We start from the raw sequence: 16,116 nt of genomic DNA on the forward strand, positions 1-16,116 counted from the left end.
GCGTGCCCCGCGGCGGCAGGCGGGCCGGGCGCAGTGCGGCGCAGGGCCGGGCGCTGAGCGGCGCCGTCGCTTCTGGCGGGCGGCGTGAGCATGGGGCGCCTCGCTGGGCTTCCTCCCCTGCCGGCCGCCGCCACCCTCCTCCTCCTTCTCCTCCTGCTCCTGCTGCGCTGCGCCGCCGCAGCCTCCCTCGTGCAGCGCGGCCGCCTGGCGAAGGGCAACGAGAGACCCATCATTGGTAAGGGGCGGCGGCGGCGGCGGGGGGACGCAGCCGGGAGCAGGGGGTGGCGGTGCCTCAGCTGCTGGCGGCCGCTCCGCGGGGACTACCGGCCGGCCCAGCGTGACACGGCGGCCGAGGGCTGCCTCGCACCCTGCCTTCGCCGTCCTGGGGGAGGGAACGGCTCCTGCAACCGACGTGGAAACCCTGGCGGTTTCCGTGTGGAGTGAAAGGCCTCCCGGAGCGCAGGTTTGGTTAAAGCTTCTATAAATAGCGTTACTCTGTCCATACTTTGTTTAAAAATCTTAGTAACTTACTTAACTATTTAGTACTACAACTTCTCTTAAGGCAGGGGAGCTAAGTCTTAGTCAGATAATGTGTGTTTATTTGGTACCTTGTGACTAGGCGTCGTCATTGATGCCCCGTTGTCTCGTGTTTATAATTCTTTCAGGCAGTAAATGTAACGCTGTAACCTGGCATTTAGGAAATTGGAGTTTAATTTTTCTTTCGGCGTGTAGCATTTGCTATTTGTATAGTGCTAATTTTCTTTCTTGGACCCCTCAGGGATATTGTCGCAGGAATGTCACTTCAACAAGTTCCACAGATTTGGAAGTTCTTATATTGCGGCTTCATACGTGAAGTTTTTGGAATCTGCTGGTGCCCGAGTTGTGCCAATAAGGTAGGTTTTTATATTCTTACAAGTGGGTAATAATTGTGTAACGTAGGAGTATCATCTTAGAGGCATAGAAAGCAGTTGTGCTGCTTTTCAGGGTGTTTAGAGGTCCTCAAAGACTATTTGAAGATGCCACAGTTTTAGAAATCAGAATAAAACCAGACTGGAACATGTAATTTTTAATATTTCTTCTTATGATAATAACCGTCCTTTGAAAAATATTATTTTTTTACCTGTAAAATTACCCTCCATAGTGTGCATCAGTGTTTTTTTGAGGTTAGCTATATTCAGTCTAATGTGTAGTGACCCACAAACACACATAGCTATCTAGATACACATATACATGCTATCTTTTGTCACATTCTGTAGTCCTAGAATTCAAGTAATGGAGGAAGGCTATCAGTACTCCTTGAAGAAACCAAAATCCAGTTCTGCTCAAACTATGGGTCAGTGACTCCATGTGTTCTTGTATTTTGTTACTGGGTAAAAAGTAGCAGAGTAACTAACAGAACTGACAATGCTTCATAGCCAACAGTTAGCTATAAAATAGTAAATGCACTGAAATCAGATGTTGAAATGGTAATTGTCAGAACTTAAAAACGATACTAATGCAGCTGCAGAAAATCACAATAGGATGTATCTACACAGTCCAATAAGGGCACTAGTTAAGTGCCTGAATTAGAAGCCAGTGTTCCTTACATAGCTGGTGGAGCTTTCAGAATGTTTGCTGACCAGAAGCTTCATCGGTGAATGGAGGCTTCTGACTCTGGCAAGTAAATTAGATGCAGCCAAGCTGGACTTTTTGAATATACCAGTGTATCAGTTCTGCATCAGTATAGCTGTCATACTGGTTTGCTGACGTTCTGCTGATGCTGAGGTCTTTCTCATCTTTCTACCTCTCAACTATATCTTTGCTGAAGAATGGGTGTGACCCACTGTTTGCAGCTCTGCCCTTCTTAGAGTCAGCTGGAAACCGGAGTTGCCGGTCTGCAGGAAATAATCACCATGCCGTTCACGTAAATGTTCAATTTAACGAGTGTCTGCAAAGGGGTTTCAGAGTACTAATCCTGAACGGTACCTGACAGGACCCTATTTTCAATCTTGTGGACTGAGCTGTTTCAAGTGAATTGTTTCATTTGATTTGGGTCTATTTTATTCTGTTTAAAGCATGCTTTATACATATTTCCTGTGTCTCATGTTTCCATTCAATAACAATAATATTTTTGTCATTAAATATGTATATTTCATGTGTGTTCTGTAACTATTTTCTTGATGTTTCAGATTAAATCTTTCAGATGAAGAATATGATAAAATATTCCACTCTATTAATGGGTAAGTTTTGAGCACTGGTTTTCTGTTGAAAGATGTGATAGTTCTGGTTTTGAGCTCTGCTGTATTGCCAAGAACACTGCCTTTCTACTCCCTTGAGAGGTTGTGCTGAGAGCTGCACACATGTAAATATGCCCTAAGACAGAGAGCACACTATTTCATCCGATGTCGGTCTGCTGCCTTTCCTTCCTTGAGGAGCACATGTCAGATAATCTCCAACAGTACCAAGGCTCATCTTGGCATTCTCCTGTGCTTGCCTGTAGGCAGACAGAAGTGACATTATAGTGCTTAACAATTTTACAAGTGAAATAGCCCACTTCCTCTTTGTTAATTTTTTCCTCTTCCTTATTTGAGTAATCACCTTAATTTTGGTATTTAATAGCACTTGCTGGGTGTTTCATCCCTGTTTCTACCCTTTCTTTCCTCTTCCAGTCCTCTCTGTATCTCCTCTGTCATAAAAGTTTCTGATTTCCAGTCACTTCTACCCTTTTTCTCTTTGGGTGCTTTCTCTCTTGCTACTTGAATGGCCTGTCTTGCCTGTTGTGATTCTGTGGCTTAGGTCTTTGTTAGACAAACTTTTCAGCCAACCTATGGCAACTATTTGCCTAGAAGAAATGTGTTCTTCCTACATTTTAAATGTGGGATAATGTGATCTAATTTAACACATTTTAATTGTGGACTAAGCAAAGTCAAAACCTTTTATGTTTGCCTTGTGCTAAAAGTGAGCTTTAGAAGAGTTAAATCAGCTGATGCTATGCTTCACAGGCTTGATTGTGTGGGAGCCCATAGCATGTGATTGGGCTACTTGTAGTCGTGAGATGAGCATCTTAAACCATGAATATTTTTGTTAAGCTTATGCATATACTAGAATGTTAATCAACATGTGTAGAACTTGCAGATTTAGACCTGTGGCTGTCTGGGGAGAGCATTGTCCTCTTATGCTCCACAGCATGCCCTGTACACAAAGGCTTTACAGTCTTGTGGTATAACCAAGTATAAGACAGTGATACTTTCTCCCCTGTGGCTCATGTTGGATACAGACTGAATCATTTCATCACTTTCTCATGGTTGCCAGCCGCTCTCTGGTTGCCAGGACTTTAACCAGTGGGGTCTCCCACTCTTTCTACCTCACCACCTACCTCAATGCAGAAGAGGGTGTTAGGCAAGTAGATCCAGTTCCCTTATCCTTCTGTCTTTGCAGTGACTGGCAGTTGGGTCTGTGCTATATAGGTGGGTAAGGATGGTTTATATTTCCTGTTGTTGCCCTCCGCTGTCAGCTAATGGCTCCCACAGTATAGCTGTGTGTAAAAAACAAGTAAGATCTCTGGAGGGAAGGACTTCCCATTCTGTGGAAACTTAGAATAAGAAGAAGATATATTGATCTTCCATGTTGTGAGGCCTTAGCTCCAGGTGCTTTGCAGTTGGAAATTATTTCTTATTAAATGTCACCTTCTTGAAATAATGAAATTTACGGTAGTAGAGACAGAATTTTATGAATATAGCAATGTACTCCTGAGATAGCCTTTGAAATTCACAGTGAACATCATCAGCTCTAATCAGAGATACTGGAATACAGGTAGTTGCATTTCAATCTGTTTATGACAATGTCAAGCCATTACCATTGCTACTTAATGGGTTACTTCCTTTTTGCATTAGCAGAAATGACAATTGTTTTTCCTAATTAGTATTGGCCAGTTTGGGGGTTGAACAAAAGGAACAGGTGGAGTGAATTTTCTACCACTTCCAGGTAAGGAAGGATCGCCTTATTTGTCTGACTAGATCTCTGTAGAAATCTATAATCTGGCCTGTTTTGAAAATACCTTCAGCTGTATTAATTTTCTATATTGGCACTGGAGAGTAATCGGACTTAAATTTTTGTGAATACTGCTCTTCTTTTCCACCAACTACTTGGTGGCTTTTGCATGATCCTGTGCATCATTCACCTTACAATAGACCTGGTCACAAGGGTTTAAATGCACACTCGCTCTGCAAATGCTTGGGATCATTTGAGATGTTAGATGTTTCTAGCTGCTTGTTAGTATCTCACTGATACAGGTTGATGTTTCCAGAGCACAGAAACTTAGAGGAAATCCTTCAGCCATTTTGGTAAAAAATTGGCAACTGAAGGATGTGGCTTGAGTAAATCTATTTGGGGTTCTGCAGCAGTGGGTTAGGGAGCGCTCACACATTCAGTTCTGCCGGTTCTGCAAGTACTGTTCCAGTTACACGCAGAAGAGAGTTCCTTTATTTCATGTTACTGTCTCTGATGGTACTTGATTACTTTCCATGTTATCACGTGTACATGTGAAATCTCTGCTAGACACTACTGAGTTGTCTTCTTTTGTACCAAGTCTCTTTTTTTTTTTTTTTTTTTTTTTTTTTTATGTGGTGGAAAAAGATTGTGCACTTTCTTTGAAATTGTCTCCGAGATTGCTTTGTTTTCTTTGGCTATATTAGATCCTGTGTGACCAAAGGTTACAGCCAAACATACTTTTTTTTTCCCTTTTAATGGGAGCTTTTTGATCTGTGTTGTCTGCAATAAGAAGGTCACTCCGCTAGGGCCACAATTCTTCCTTACTGAAATTGAACAGGATGAATTAAGATTGAGGCCAGGATTTTAAAGTGGTAGGGAGAGCCAAGTAAGAGTCAGGACGGGATCTGGCGGAGTCATGGCATGCAACCCTTTTGTTTACCAGCTGAAATCTGTGTGCTATTTTGTGTATTTTCCGTTTACTCTGCTCTTCCTTACGTTGCACTAGGCTTGGTCACTACTTTGTGATAGTAACCATTCTTCAGTAGAAGAACACTGAGATTCAGGATATGATTCAGTTAAGGACTAAGACACCTCAACTTAGCTGTCTGTGTGTGTGCTAGCTGTCTAAACTCATAATTAATGCAGTGCTAGGCAGTACAGCCAGTGGAGCCTACAAGGCTGTTCAACCTACCAACCAGTTAGGTGTCTGCTCCGGAAAACCTCTTTGAGTCTCCATTGACTTTTCTGGCTAGATCCCTGCTGTCCATAATGGAAGCTTAGATGCCTATCTACAGATTCCTGAAATGTAGGTGTCTTGACCTAGACCTGAATCCTACCCTTAAAACCACTATCAGACCTTTCTCTGTGTACATTGTCCAGGTTTTAGTTTGATCACCGTTGCTAATCAGATTCTTGGATGTTGCCTTTCAGGGTACTTTTTCCAGGAGGTGGTGTGGATCTTAAGACTTCAGAATATTCCAGGGTTGCTAAGATATTTTACCACAAGGCATTAGAGGTAATTACTAAGGAATGGTCTGTTCTTGTTATTGTCACTGTTCAGAGATCAAAATGACAGGGAAGCTCATATTTTCATAGTTTTTCCATTGGCATCCAGTGTGTTAACTGTAAGCCGATAAGTAGTAGCTCATTGCTGGCTTCTGCATTAAAAAAATCATTTAATAGCTTAAGATTCAGACTTCTGACACCCTCTCCTATTATATGTTGTGTCATGGTCTTAAACTCCCAAGTTCTTCAGGTGAGAACAGTATCATTTATTCATTATACCTAGGGCTTTATGGCTGTGTGGAACTTGCAATAAAGTAACAGGAATGCCTTCTAGAAGTGCAGAGTATCCATTGACGTTAAATGTTGAACAAAGATATACATATGTAATCATTTGTAGAAGTCTTATGACTAAAGTTTAGACTCGGAGGGAATGATAGAGAGACTCTCAAATAAACCCATTTACAATAATAAAACATTAAGGCCTCCCTTCACATGTATGTTACAGCTAGTGAAACACCTTTATTCTCACTTCTCTATGAGTAGATTTAAATACATCTTTGGAGGTGCAGATGAGGGATCTCCATTAGCATGTTATACCATTTTACCTATTTCTTTGCATTGGTAACTGTAAATATAGCAGAATTTTGAAGTAGACACTAGCTTAACTTATAACACAAAAAAAGGTGGGAATAATACTTGAAAAGTTGTATTAATTATTTTTAAATATTTATATGATCATTAGCTTTATTAAGAAAAGATTAAATTTCTGGGAAAGCTGTTTCTTTCAAAGAACATCAGGAAGGCTCTGAATCCTTACTGAAGATTTAATTCTCTTAGAGCATAAGAGGTGGGTTTTTTTCAGATACTAATCAACACATTTTGAAGTAAAATTTGCATTGTGGAAAGGAATGGAGATTCATTGAGCTTTATGTACAATCCTTATGATTTGTTAAGGATCTTCTGTATTCACATTGAATAAAAATGTAAATTTTCTTTCTTTTTCCTCTTTACTGACTTCTTTTATTTTCAGCTAACGTTGATTAAAATTGTCACAGAAGTCATACTTTGGCAAACTTTGCCCAATTCTAGAGCCAGTTATGAGTAGTGCTTAAACCATTGCCATGGTAGAAGCACTTACTGGCAGTGAGGAATTCCTCTTCTACCCTTACTGCCAGCTTTCCAACAGCAGGCAAAGAAAGTGCAAGCAGTGGCATTCATAGGACCAGTCAGCTGTTGCAGTTCAGTAATTGTTTCCTACTCTTCGATCCTCATGGCACCAGTGTTGTTCTTCTTTTGTCTGTCTTTATTTGTGGTGATTGTTAGTCACCTTAAACCTGAATCTTGCAAAGACTATCTCATTTTTTTGTAAGACGATTAATCTCATCTGTCTCTTTGAAGCTGCTCACTGTGTTAAGTGCCACCTGTGTCTTGCTATTCAGTATTGGGGTGACGGTTTCTTGTGGTTTGCACTACTATTATGAAATTCTGTTGACATTTCACAATGATTAACTGAATTGCTTATGTCATAATTTTATGGTTGGAGAGGCAGGTTTATTTGATGGTATGTGTACTTCAGGTGAGTGAAAGACAGAAAACAATTTTTGGTTCATCATAGGTAACCCTTAATAATAAGTTGGGGTTTTTTCTGTGCTATTTGTGATGGTTGTGTGTTTTGATTTTCATCTTTTGAGACTTAAAGCTATAAAATTTTGGCAATTTTATTAATGTAAGGTGAGCTACAATACCCAAGAGTGTATTACCAGGTACAGAATTGACTGAATTTTATGGATTTTTTAAAGTGTATGAGGGCTCCTTTTCCCTTCATTTTCAAATGTTCACAATGAGAAATTACTTCGTCTGGCTCTGCTTTAATATGAATAGAAGATGCAAAATGCTAATCCCCATCCAAGTCAATAGAATTTTACTAGCTAGGCAAAAACCTAAATGGAATACTGTTTTCCAGCTTTTAAAGTAGTTTTTAAAATGTGATGTCTTGGGTGTTGTTTAATATATGCTTAGCCTCCAGGCTAATGTTTATTAAAAAAAAAGGGGTGGGGGCACAAAACATTTACAGTTCAGTTGTAATTGTTCTTAAACTGTAGCACATTTTTTTGCCATTAGTGGTTTTATTCCTCACTTACATGAAGAAAAGACAGTGGAGTTGCAAGTTCTGTGTCTCTAGCCATGCATGATGGTGGTCATGAAAACTCTGCAGAACTATTAGCCTTCTTTCTGTAAATCTTCCATGTTTTGCTCTGAGAAGTAGTAGTTATATGGGCTCTTATTATAATGCCACCAGTAATGCAGGAGGGTAACATTTTTATTTTATTCAGAACAGGAGTTCTGAAACATCCCAGTCTCTAATATGCACTTAGTATCAGGAATAAACCATACAAAAAAGCAAATTTCCACTGTGTGTATATACAGTGGGCTTAGTTAAGTGACAGGAAGGTATCTGTATTCTCTTTTTGATTTCCTTTTCCCCTTTTTGCTTTCTTCTCTTGTTTTTGCACTTATTCCCAATTTTTATTCTTTTGAAAATGATTGTCACTTTTTCATGTTGCTTAAATTCACAGTTTATCTTTCTGGAACACAGGTCCAAACCTGCTAGTTAAACGCACATATAAGTATGTTACTGAAGACCGTAGCCATGCTAGTAATAGGATTTATGTTTTCTTAATACAGATGGGTGGGCACAGGCATACAAACATTGCAGAGGGCCCTTGCTGTGTGATCATAATGCACTTCATATAAAAGTATGAATTGTAATGAATAGGGTTTCCCTCAAAATGGTGACAAATTGGTTTGTGTCCCTTCTTATGATTGCCTTTTTTATAGAAATGTTGCCATTTTGTGGTTTCTCTATAGGCTCCTCTCAATATTACTTATTGGTAGAACAGAACAGTCAAATTAATATCAACATTAGGCTCAGTTTACAGCTTCAATGGACATGTGTATATCCCCTAGCCTTCATATTTTAGGAGGAAAACTAAGGGAGTGCGTTTATTTCAATTGTAATTGAACTGTTACAATTCTTCTGGTTGCAATTTGTACTACTGTAGTGGTTTTGTTTCTCACCTACACAAGAGTAAGCGAAAAGAGTAGGAAGTTCTCTTCAGTCTTCCTTCAGTAAATCTTCAGTACTTTTTCCTTACGTTGTTGCTTTTTATTTTGAAGGCTAACGATAAAGGAGATTATTTCCCAGTATGGGGAACATGTCTTGGACACGAAGAGCTTACGTATCTCACAAGTGGCGAAGTTTTACTTGTTAATACTAAGACACAGGGTTTTGCACTCCCTCTGAACTTTACCTCAGGTGAATAATCCGTTACATCTCATGTCTGAGTTTTGCTGAGAGGTGTTGTGTTTTGTTCGTGATAAATATGCAGGGGTGAATGTTTGGGAGGTTTCTGATGATTATTTTGTTAAATTCTTTCTTATTAGGTTGCCATGACTGTTTTTATAAAGTCAGTGCAACTCTATCACTTCTAAAGAGATGTGAGCACAAGCCATTTGAAACCAACAGCAGTCAGCAAAAACCACAGTTGTGGCTCTTTGAGTCATTTGATAATTTGGACCTACAAAAATAATGTGGGTTTAGGTCCCTTTTTGTTACTGAGCTGAACAAATTTAATGGGTCCAAAACCTATCAAACTTGGAGAGCAGGTAAATTTTTAAATTTTTTTAAAATTTTTCAAATTGCATCTTTCCTAATGATGAATATTAGCATTGCTGTCCCACTTGTACAGTACTGAAATCGGAGAGATCCCTTAAGGTAGAGCTGTGCCACTTGGCAGCAGTGGTAAAATGTGGCCTCTGTTGATACTTTATCCTTTAATTTGCAAGTAATCTATCTGCAGACCATGTAGCATTCACAAATACTGTCATTTGTGCTCATCGTGAATGGAAAAGTGACTGAAATGAGTGGCAAAGAACGATGCTTATTTTAGTGAGAACTTAAGTAGCAAAGTTGGGTCCTCTCTGGGTCAAGACTGAAGGACAGTGGTAACAGCATATTGGAAATCTGTTGTAGTTATTTCACTGATTTTCCTGGCAGCGTATTCTAAAATCATAAAGTTATACCACAGAAAAAAAGTTTAATGCAGTATTTTATTAAATTTGTCTCATGTTCAGTATTAGTCCATCTGTTAGCAGCTTGGGTAATGGACAACATCCTTTCTTTATTTTTCTTTGTAATAGCTGCAAAAGACAGTAGATTATTCAAGAATTTCCCTGATGATGTATTACATGCATTTGCTACTGAGCCATTGACATCAAACTTTCATATGTGGAGCCTCTCCATGAAGGTATTTGATCATTTTATTTCCTAAACACAAATGCATTTGCTCTGTTAAAACTAGAAATAAATGAGCAAATAACACCTCTTTTTTCCCCCCTCCTTATCACAGAATTTCACAAAGAATGAAAAGCTTCGTAATTTCTATAATGTTCTGACCACTAACACCATTGAAGAAGTGGAGTTTATATCTACCATGGAAGGTAGGGAAATGAATTGCCTTTGTAAACTGTGAGTGTAACAAACTAGTTCTTTAGAGGTGGTGTGACACTGATGTTAATTTGAACTGCAAGCTTGCTGTTAGAATAGCAGGGTGAGCATCAGCTCTGTCAGTGCCCTGGCTGTAAAGAACATACTCCGTTTGTGGGGATATTTTATCTTTTGAGTACATGCCTGTGAGCCTAATTACTTAGTTCTCTCACCTGCTGTTCCCCTTCCAGATATGATGTTACACTTTAGCGCTGGAATATTTGAGTGCTGTGATGTGAAGTCTACAGCACTTGTCCTGTAGTAGTTTAATCCCTTCACAGTGCAATGTGCCTCTGCTGCACCTTGCTTTCTGTCTGCTTATACTTGCATTCCTGTGATGCTCTGTATCTGTTTCCTGTATGGGAAGAACAATTCAGGGTACTGAGGTAACAGCAACATCCCTCGTTACTTTAGCAGCAATACTGGTAATTGCCCTCCTCCAAAACCCTTTTGTGTTACTCGTCTTGTGTCGCGTATGTTTTGCACTAGGCTTGCTCAGCTTAAGAAACAAGTTAGCTCTTCAGGGAGTGGTTTATCTTGATCAGTGCACTACTAGCAGCTCTACTGTAAGGCCCAGCTGTCGGCCCATGGGATTCTTCTGTAGGGCATACTGGCTGTCCTCCAGAAGCGAAGAATAGCAGTTTGATCAGAAAACCTAATTAGGCTCATGACAGACATCTCCCGTGCCTGCAAGCGGTTTATCACAGAGCAGTCATCAGCTGCTGTGCTGTTATTCTCTGTAAGAGAGTTAAGGACTGGCTTCTCCCTGTGTGTATTGGGCCTGGCACAGAGCAGATGGGAGCTGCCTCTGGACTGACTGGGCCTTCAAGGAGATCCTAAGACTTGGATCTGTCCCACGGAACTGCAAGGGATACCCTGTGTGGCTGTGAATATTGTATGTTGAGTGATGCTGGCAGTAGATAGGAAGTTTTGAGACTGGTATACTTGTAACATTATTTTTCAGTGTGTGTGTGTATATATAAAAATTCTGAAATGAATAATCAAAAAAGCGATGTACAAAAATCTTGCATGGAACGAGACCTTTCTTTTATAATATCCATTTTTTTCCTTCAGTTCTACTGTGACTTTAACAGAGTTTCAACTTATTGTTTAAGCTTTTGTGAAACTGTTAAGTGAGGTATTTTTGTAGCTTATCCTTTGAGTTTCTTTTGCAGTAAGACTAAGCACATAATTATTAAGGCATAGACCTTGCTTACGTGCTTTGTGTTTGTTGCAGCATACAAATACCCAATTTATGGTGTCCAGTGGCATCCAGAGAAAAATCCTTTTGAGTGGAAGAATTCACCAGGCATTCCACATTCCCCATCAGCTATAAGAGCAGCGTATTATATAGCTGACTTCTTTATTAATGAAGGTAAAAAGTTTATTATCTATAAATGTCGGTTTTTAGAGTGAAGCATTAGTGAAAATCTTTGAAGATGACAGACCTCTTTTTCAGCTGTCAAAGTTCAGTACCTCTTACTGCTTTCTGAGAAGATTACTCTGCAAGCTTTATAGGCTTATAAAAAACCAAGGACTACTAGAAATAGAATGGCTTAGTAAAAGTGACATCAAAAGGCCAGGAATTCCACAAACTCTTTTCAGTAGATTGGCTCAAAAGCATTGTTTGTACTGTGACTTTCTACCATTTCGAATGATCACTGTAGCATTTTAGCCTCCCTTGCACAAAGACAGCGAAATGAAAAAAATACTCCATTCATAATTCCAGAGGTTTCTTCAGTTCCAAACTGAGTTACAGTCATTTAAAGTATTCTCAGTTTTGCTTGCAGAATATATGCACCAAGATTATAAATACTGCTTGGGCAGCATACAGATGTATCAAAGGGGTACAATATGGTGCCCAACAGTTACATACTATAGACAGCACAAGAAGTTTTTGGATCTTACAGAGCTTCTAATATGTTTGGTTATACCCTAAGAAGCTGGAAGTAACTAGTGTGTAAAATTTTGATAATTTATGACACTTCTGGTCTATTTGCTATAAATAAGCAGGATATAAATACAAGAGTATTTGAAAGGATCAAACTCACTTTATTCCTTTATTTATACTTACTAAACCATTCTGCTGAAATAATCATTTTCATATTTTAAATTGACTATTTGTGAAATTGTCTTACCTGATCTATTGGGACTGTGAGGAACATAATCAACAACCTAATTGAGTTTGGTCTCTAGATTTGCTCTCTAACCAAAAGAGTCACCTAATTGGAGAGAACACACAGTGGCTTAAAGAAATGCAACTTGTGCTGACCTGGTCAGTGAGAGTGTAGAAATAAGAGTTGTGCTTTGTGCAAGTTCAGGGCTCTTTTTTGCATAATGTAGTCCTACTCCCCTTTGCGAAAAGGTAGCAAAATCATGTAAAATTCCTTGTCAGTATCCATAAGCTTTTATTTTAAGAATTTTGATAGGGTACTTATGGGAGACTAAGACAAAAATAAAGAGAAAAATAGGAGAAAGTATAGTATGAGTCTGTTTTTTCTTTTGTAGTCATAATACTAGAATGCAGCATGTTTTCTAGTTTTGTTTGCTACATTCTCTAGTATCTGTCTGCACAGTGTCTTATCAGCAGAGGTAAGCTTGGTCAGGCCATTATCCAAGTGAATATGGCAAAATAAGTGCCAGCTCTGTTTATAAGTCCTGTTCAGACACAGTGCATGTGAGTTCTTTTATATATGTATACACATATAATGAGCTTGTGCATAGTACCACACAGATATCTCGCTAGTTTTGGATCTGTTGACCTTCAATTCTAGTAGAGCAAACTTGTGTCAGCCAGTGGTATGTGTCTACCCCATCTCATATACCAAATCACAAGTTATTCTTCATTACCTCCCCAGTCTGTGTACAGCTGCTCCTACCAAGTACTTCGTATCATGATGTGGCAATAAGTAATTGATGTTTTCAGCTAATGTAAGGCAGAATGTCTTCCTTAACTTTGAAAATAAACCACGGGGTGAAAAAAGTAAACTATTTTCAGCTGGCAAAAATAAACCCATCTATGATCACTTAATAACTAAACCATTCTACTGAAATATCATTTTTATATCCATCTGTCATTAATGTTAACTTGTGTAGAATTGCCAACATGCTAAACCAGACAATGATTCAGTTTTCATTGTCCTCACCAGCACAGTCCATGCAAACACTGCAGCCTTCGGTAGGCTGATACACTGATGCATTTCTTTCAGTATTACAAGTAGTGGTATCTCTGGTAGATACTGCCAGTACATCATGGATAAATATTTTTGTACAGTCTTGGCTTTAAATTAATAATTAAATTTCTCCCTCCCCAGTAATAAAATGTGCTGTAACCAACTTTCTGAATATGTATCTTCACAGTTTTTCCTATATAAGTAACTGTAATTCCATTTGCTGTTATGTTACACAGAATAACTTACTTTGCCAAGAAAGACACTGGCAAGGAGGGTAACAGTAAAGTGATCGGTACTTTTACAATGTTTTACAGCCCGGAAGAGCCTGCACCGTTTCCCCAGTGAAGATGAGGAAACAAAAGAATTGATTTATAATTATGCTCCAATTTATACAGGAACGTTTTCTTCATTTCAGCAAATCTATTTTTTTGATTGAGTATAGTGTCAAAGGTGCAGTGTTACTATTTATAAATGGAATTATTTGCCAGCATTGCGTAATTAAGCTGATAAAGTGCACTGCATGTGACAGAAAGCCAGAACAGTTCTCTTCCTTTACAATGATATATCCTGTGTTTCTTCTGCACTGTTGGACCATTAATATAAAAATTTACATTCAATAACATAATAATTGTCTTGGATCAGACTTTAAGGCAAGCTACAGAAAAATGCATTTTTCTTCCAGGGAAGAGGTCTTGATTATGCTTATAAACTTGGAAGTAATCACGTTTAGTACAAGGAAGAACACTGTATTCATGTATTTTAAAATATGAGAGTTATCTTTGTAAAATGTTGTGGACTATGGTAACACTAGAGGCTTAGATACATTGCTTAGTAAAATCCTATCCTTTTCAAATGATCTAACAAATGAGACTCTTGGGTTTGTTCTAAATATGTGTATGTAACCAAGTTCTTGACAGGGACTATTTTGTCATTTGAAAAATTGACCAAAATAGTAAGGAGGTATGATAGTAAGGAGACATTTTTGCCTGAAAAGCACATGTTATATCCCATTTGTGAAACTGTTTCTCTTGTACATTCAGCATTGTTTGGAGTGCTTATACCTTGCGAAGTCTACATAAATACGAGGATGCAGTGTAAACTAGGCATTGCAAATATCAGGTAAAATAAGTAGGTTTGGAGGGCATAGTTAAGTTTTGATTCCACTTGCTGTTCTTTTCAAATTCAGTTTTATATATCCTCCAAGAATTTGAGAGTAACTGGAGTCAGCAGACAGATACAAGATGCAGACATCTGTTTCTTTGTATTTAAAAGAATGTAAACCTTATTTTTTCTTACATAATCTGACTTTTCCTGTAGCTACTGGATAGAATTCTCACTCTGAGTCAAGAGGTAGTTTGCCATTAACTTAAAGACAGTGGTTTCTTTCTGTCTTTTGCATAGTTTAATGCAGCTAGAATTCAAACAGCAGATGAGTGTATATGAGAAACCTATTAATGTTGACATAATGTGATAATAGCAGTTGGATTCAATACACTGTGATACCTTTTTTCTTTTTTTTTCTTTGCTTTGCTGCACACTTAGTGAAAATTTTGTTCAGTGGTTTTGTGTGGTGTCCAAAAAGGAACTAAGATGAGACAATCAACTATAACTCTCCTCTATTGCACAGCTTCCAAACTCTGTTAACATCAACAGGGATCTGGAGTTTATGAAGAATTCAGGTTTATACCTCAGCTCTGTTTTGTAGTACCCTATACTCTCAAGCACTGTATCTGAAGAAAGCTGGTATGTTTCTCAGGTTTTTCAAGTAAAAGACTCTCTAACTTGTTCTTTATCATGAAACAACTGCGTAAGAGAATGTGAAATTGCATTAGTTAAAAAACTGTAAGGAAACATTAACTGTGACTACCAGGAAGACACTGCCAGGTAATTACAAGCTTAAATATGTGATATTGCAGATTATTTCTACCTTTGTCACATCAGCCAAATCCAGGAATGGAACTTGTTTTAAATATAGGTGACTTTATTATATTAACTGTATTAGCTGACTCCTGAGTAGAACCAAGTGTAAAAAGAGGATTATGCTCTACAGTTGCATGTAAGTGTATCAGCTAAGGTACTCACAAACCAAGTCTGGTCATATACTTCTTGTTCAGACTGAGTTCTTTGGAATAGCTCTAAGAATTTGCCTAAGTAAGGAGGGCAGGATTTAGCCTTAAAACCAGGGATCAATCTTGCAAGTGAAAAGTCTGCTAATTGCAATGGTAGTAATTAGTTCCTAAGTGTGTAACTGTAAGCAATATTGTGTGTAATATGATGAGAGCAGTGGATTTATTGTGAATTTGTATGTGTCTTTCCTTGATACCGTTTATCTGGTAAAGCCTTATTTGTTTGTATCCATGATTTTCCTATGATACATGAAATAAACATTTATTCAAGCAGATGTGTGGTTTTGTTCTCTTTAAGATACCATGGATAAAGCATTAACAGTCATTGTCTTTTTATTTCCATCTGTGACAGTCATAAATCAGGAGGCTACTGTAACCTGTGTCTACTTGGTATGGTCATGTCAGCAAGTCAGGGTCAGGACCAGTGAGATCCATGGTCCAGCACAGACATCCCTACAGCACAGCTCAGGCAGGGACCTATGCCCAGGGCCTGAGCTTAAATGTGCTTAAATGCAGCTGCTGAGTCAAGGGGGCAGAAGCTTTCAACAAGGCTGCCCACAGCTCTTTCTGGTGCAGCCTTTCACAGCAGGCTCATTCCAGGTGCACAGTGTCAGAGCTTGCTTGCGCACTGGCAGCCAAACCCCTGGAAAGGTGGGAGGGGGTTGCAGAGCTGGTGGGGGTGCTTTCAGAGCTGTAAGCAAAGCAACTGCTCTCTGCAGTGTTCAGTGAAATGAGAACTTCTGTCTGTTCCTTATAAAACCTGACATCTTCCATCAAGTTCTCCTCCAGTCAGAAG

The 16,116-nt window shown here is 38.9% G+C and overlaps 1 protein-coding gene across 1 annotated transcript; it reads left to right on the forward strand.

The window, feature by feature from the left end:
- The first annotated feature begins 29 nt into the window (after positions 1-29).
- Positions 30-15,593, forward strand: GGH (gamma-glutamyl hydrolase). Its single transcript, XM_030012200.2, has 9 exons — positions 30-235; positions 779-893; positions 2,169-2,219; positions 5,401-5,485; positions 8,653-8,791; positions 9,676-9,782; positions 9,885-9,975; positions 11,259-11,396; positions 13,509-15,593. Exons 1-9 carry the CDS (start codon positions 91-93, stop codon positions 13,628-13,630), a joined length of 993 nt encoding a protein of 330 aa, XP_029868060.1. The 5' UTR covers positions 30-90; the 3' UTR covers positions 13,631-15,593.
- Positions 15,594-16,116: the final 523 nt, after the last annotated feature.

Source organism: Aquila chrysaetos, chromosome 4 (assembly GCF_900496995.4).
Source record: "Aquila chrysaetos chrysaetos chromosome 4, bAquChr1.4, whole genome shotgun sequence".
In the NCBI taxonomy this organism is placed as follows: Eukaryota; Metazoa; Chordata; class Aves; order Accipitriformes; family Accipitridae; genus Aquila; species Aquila chrysaetos.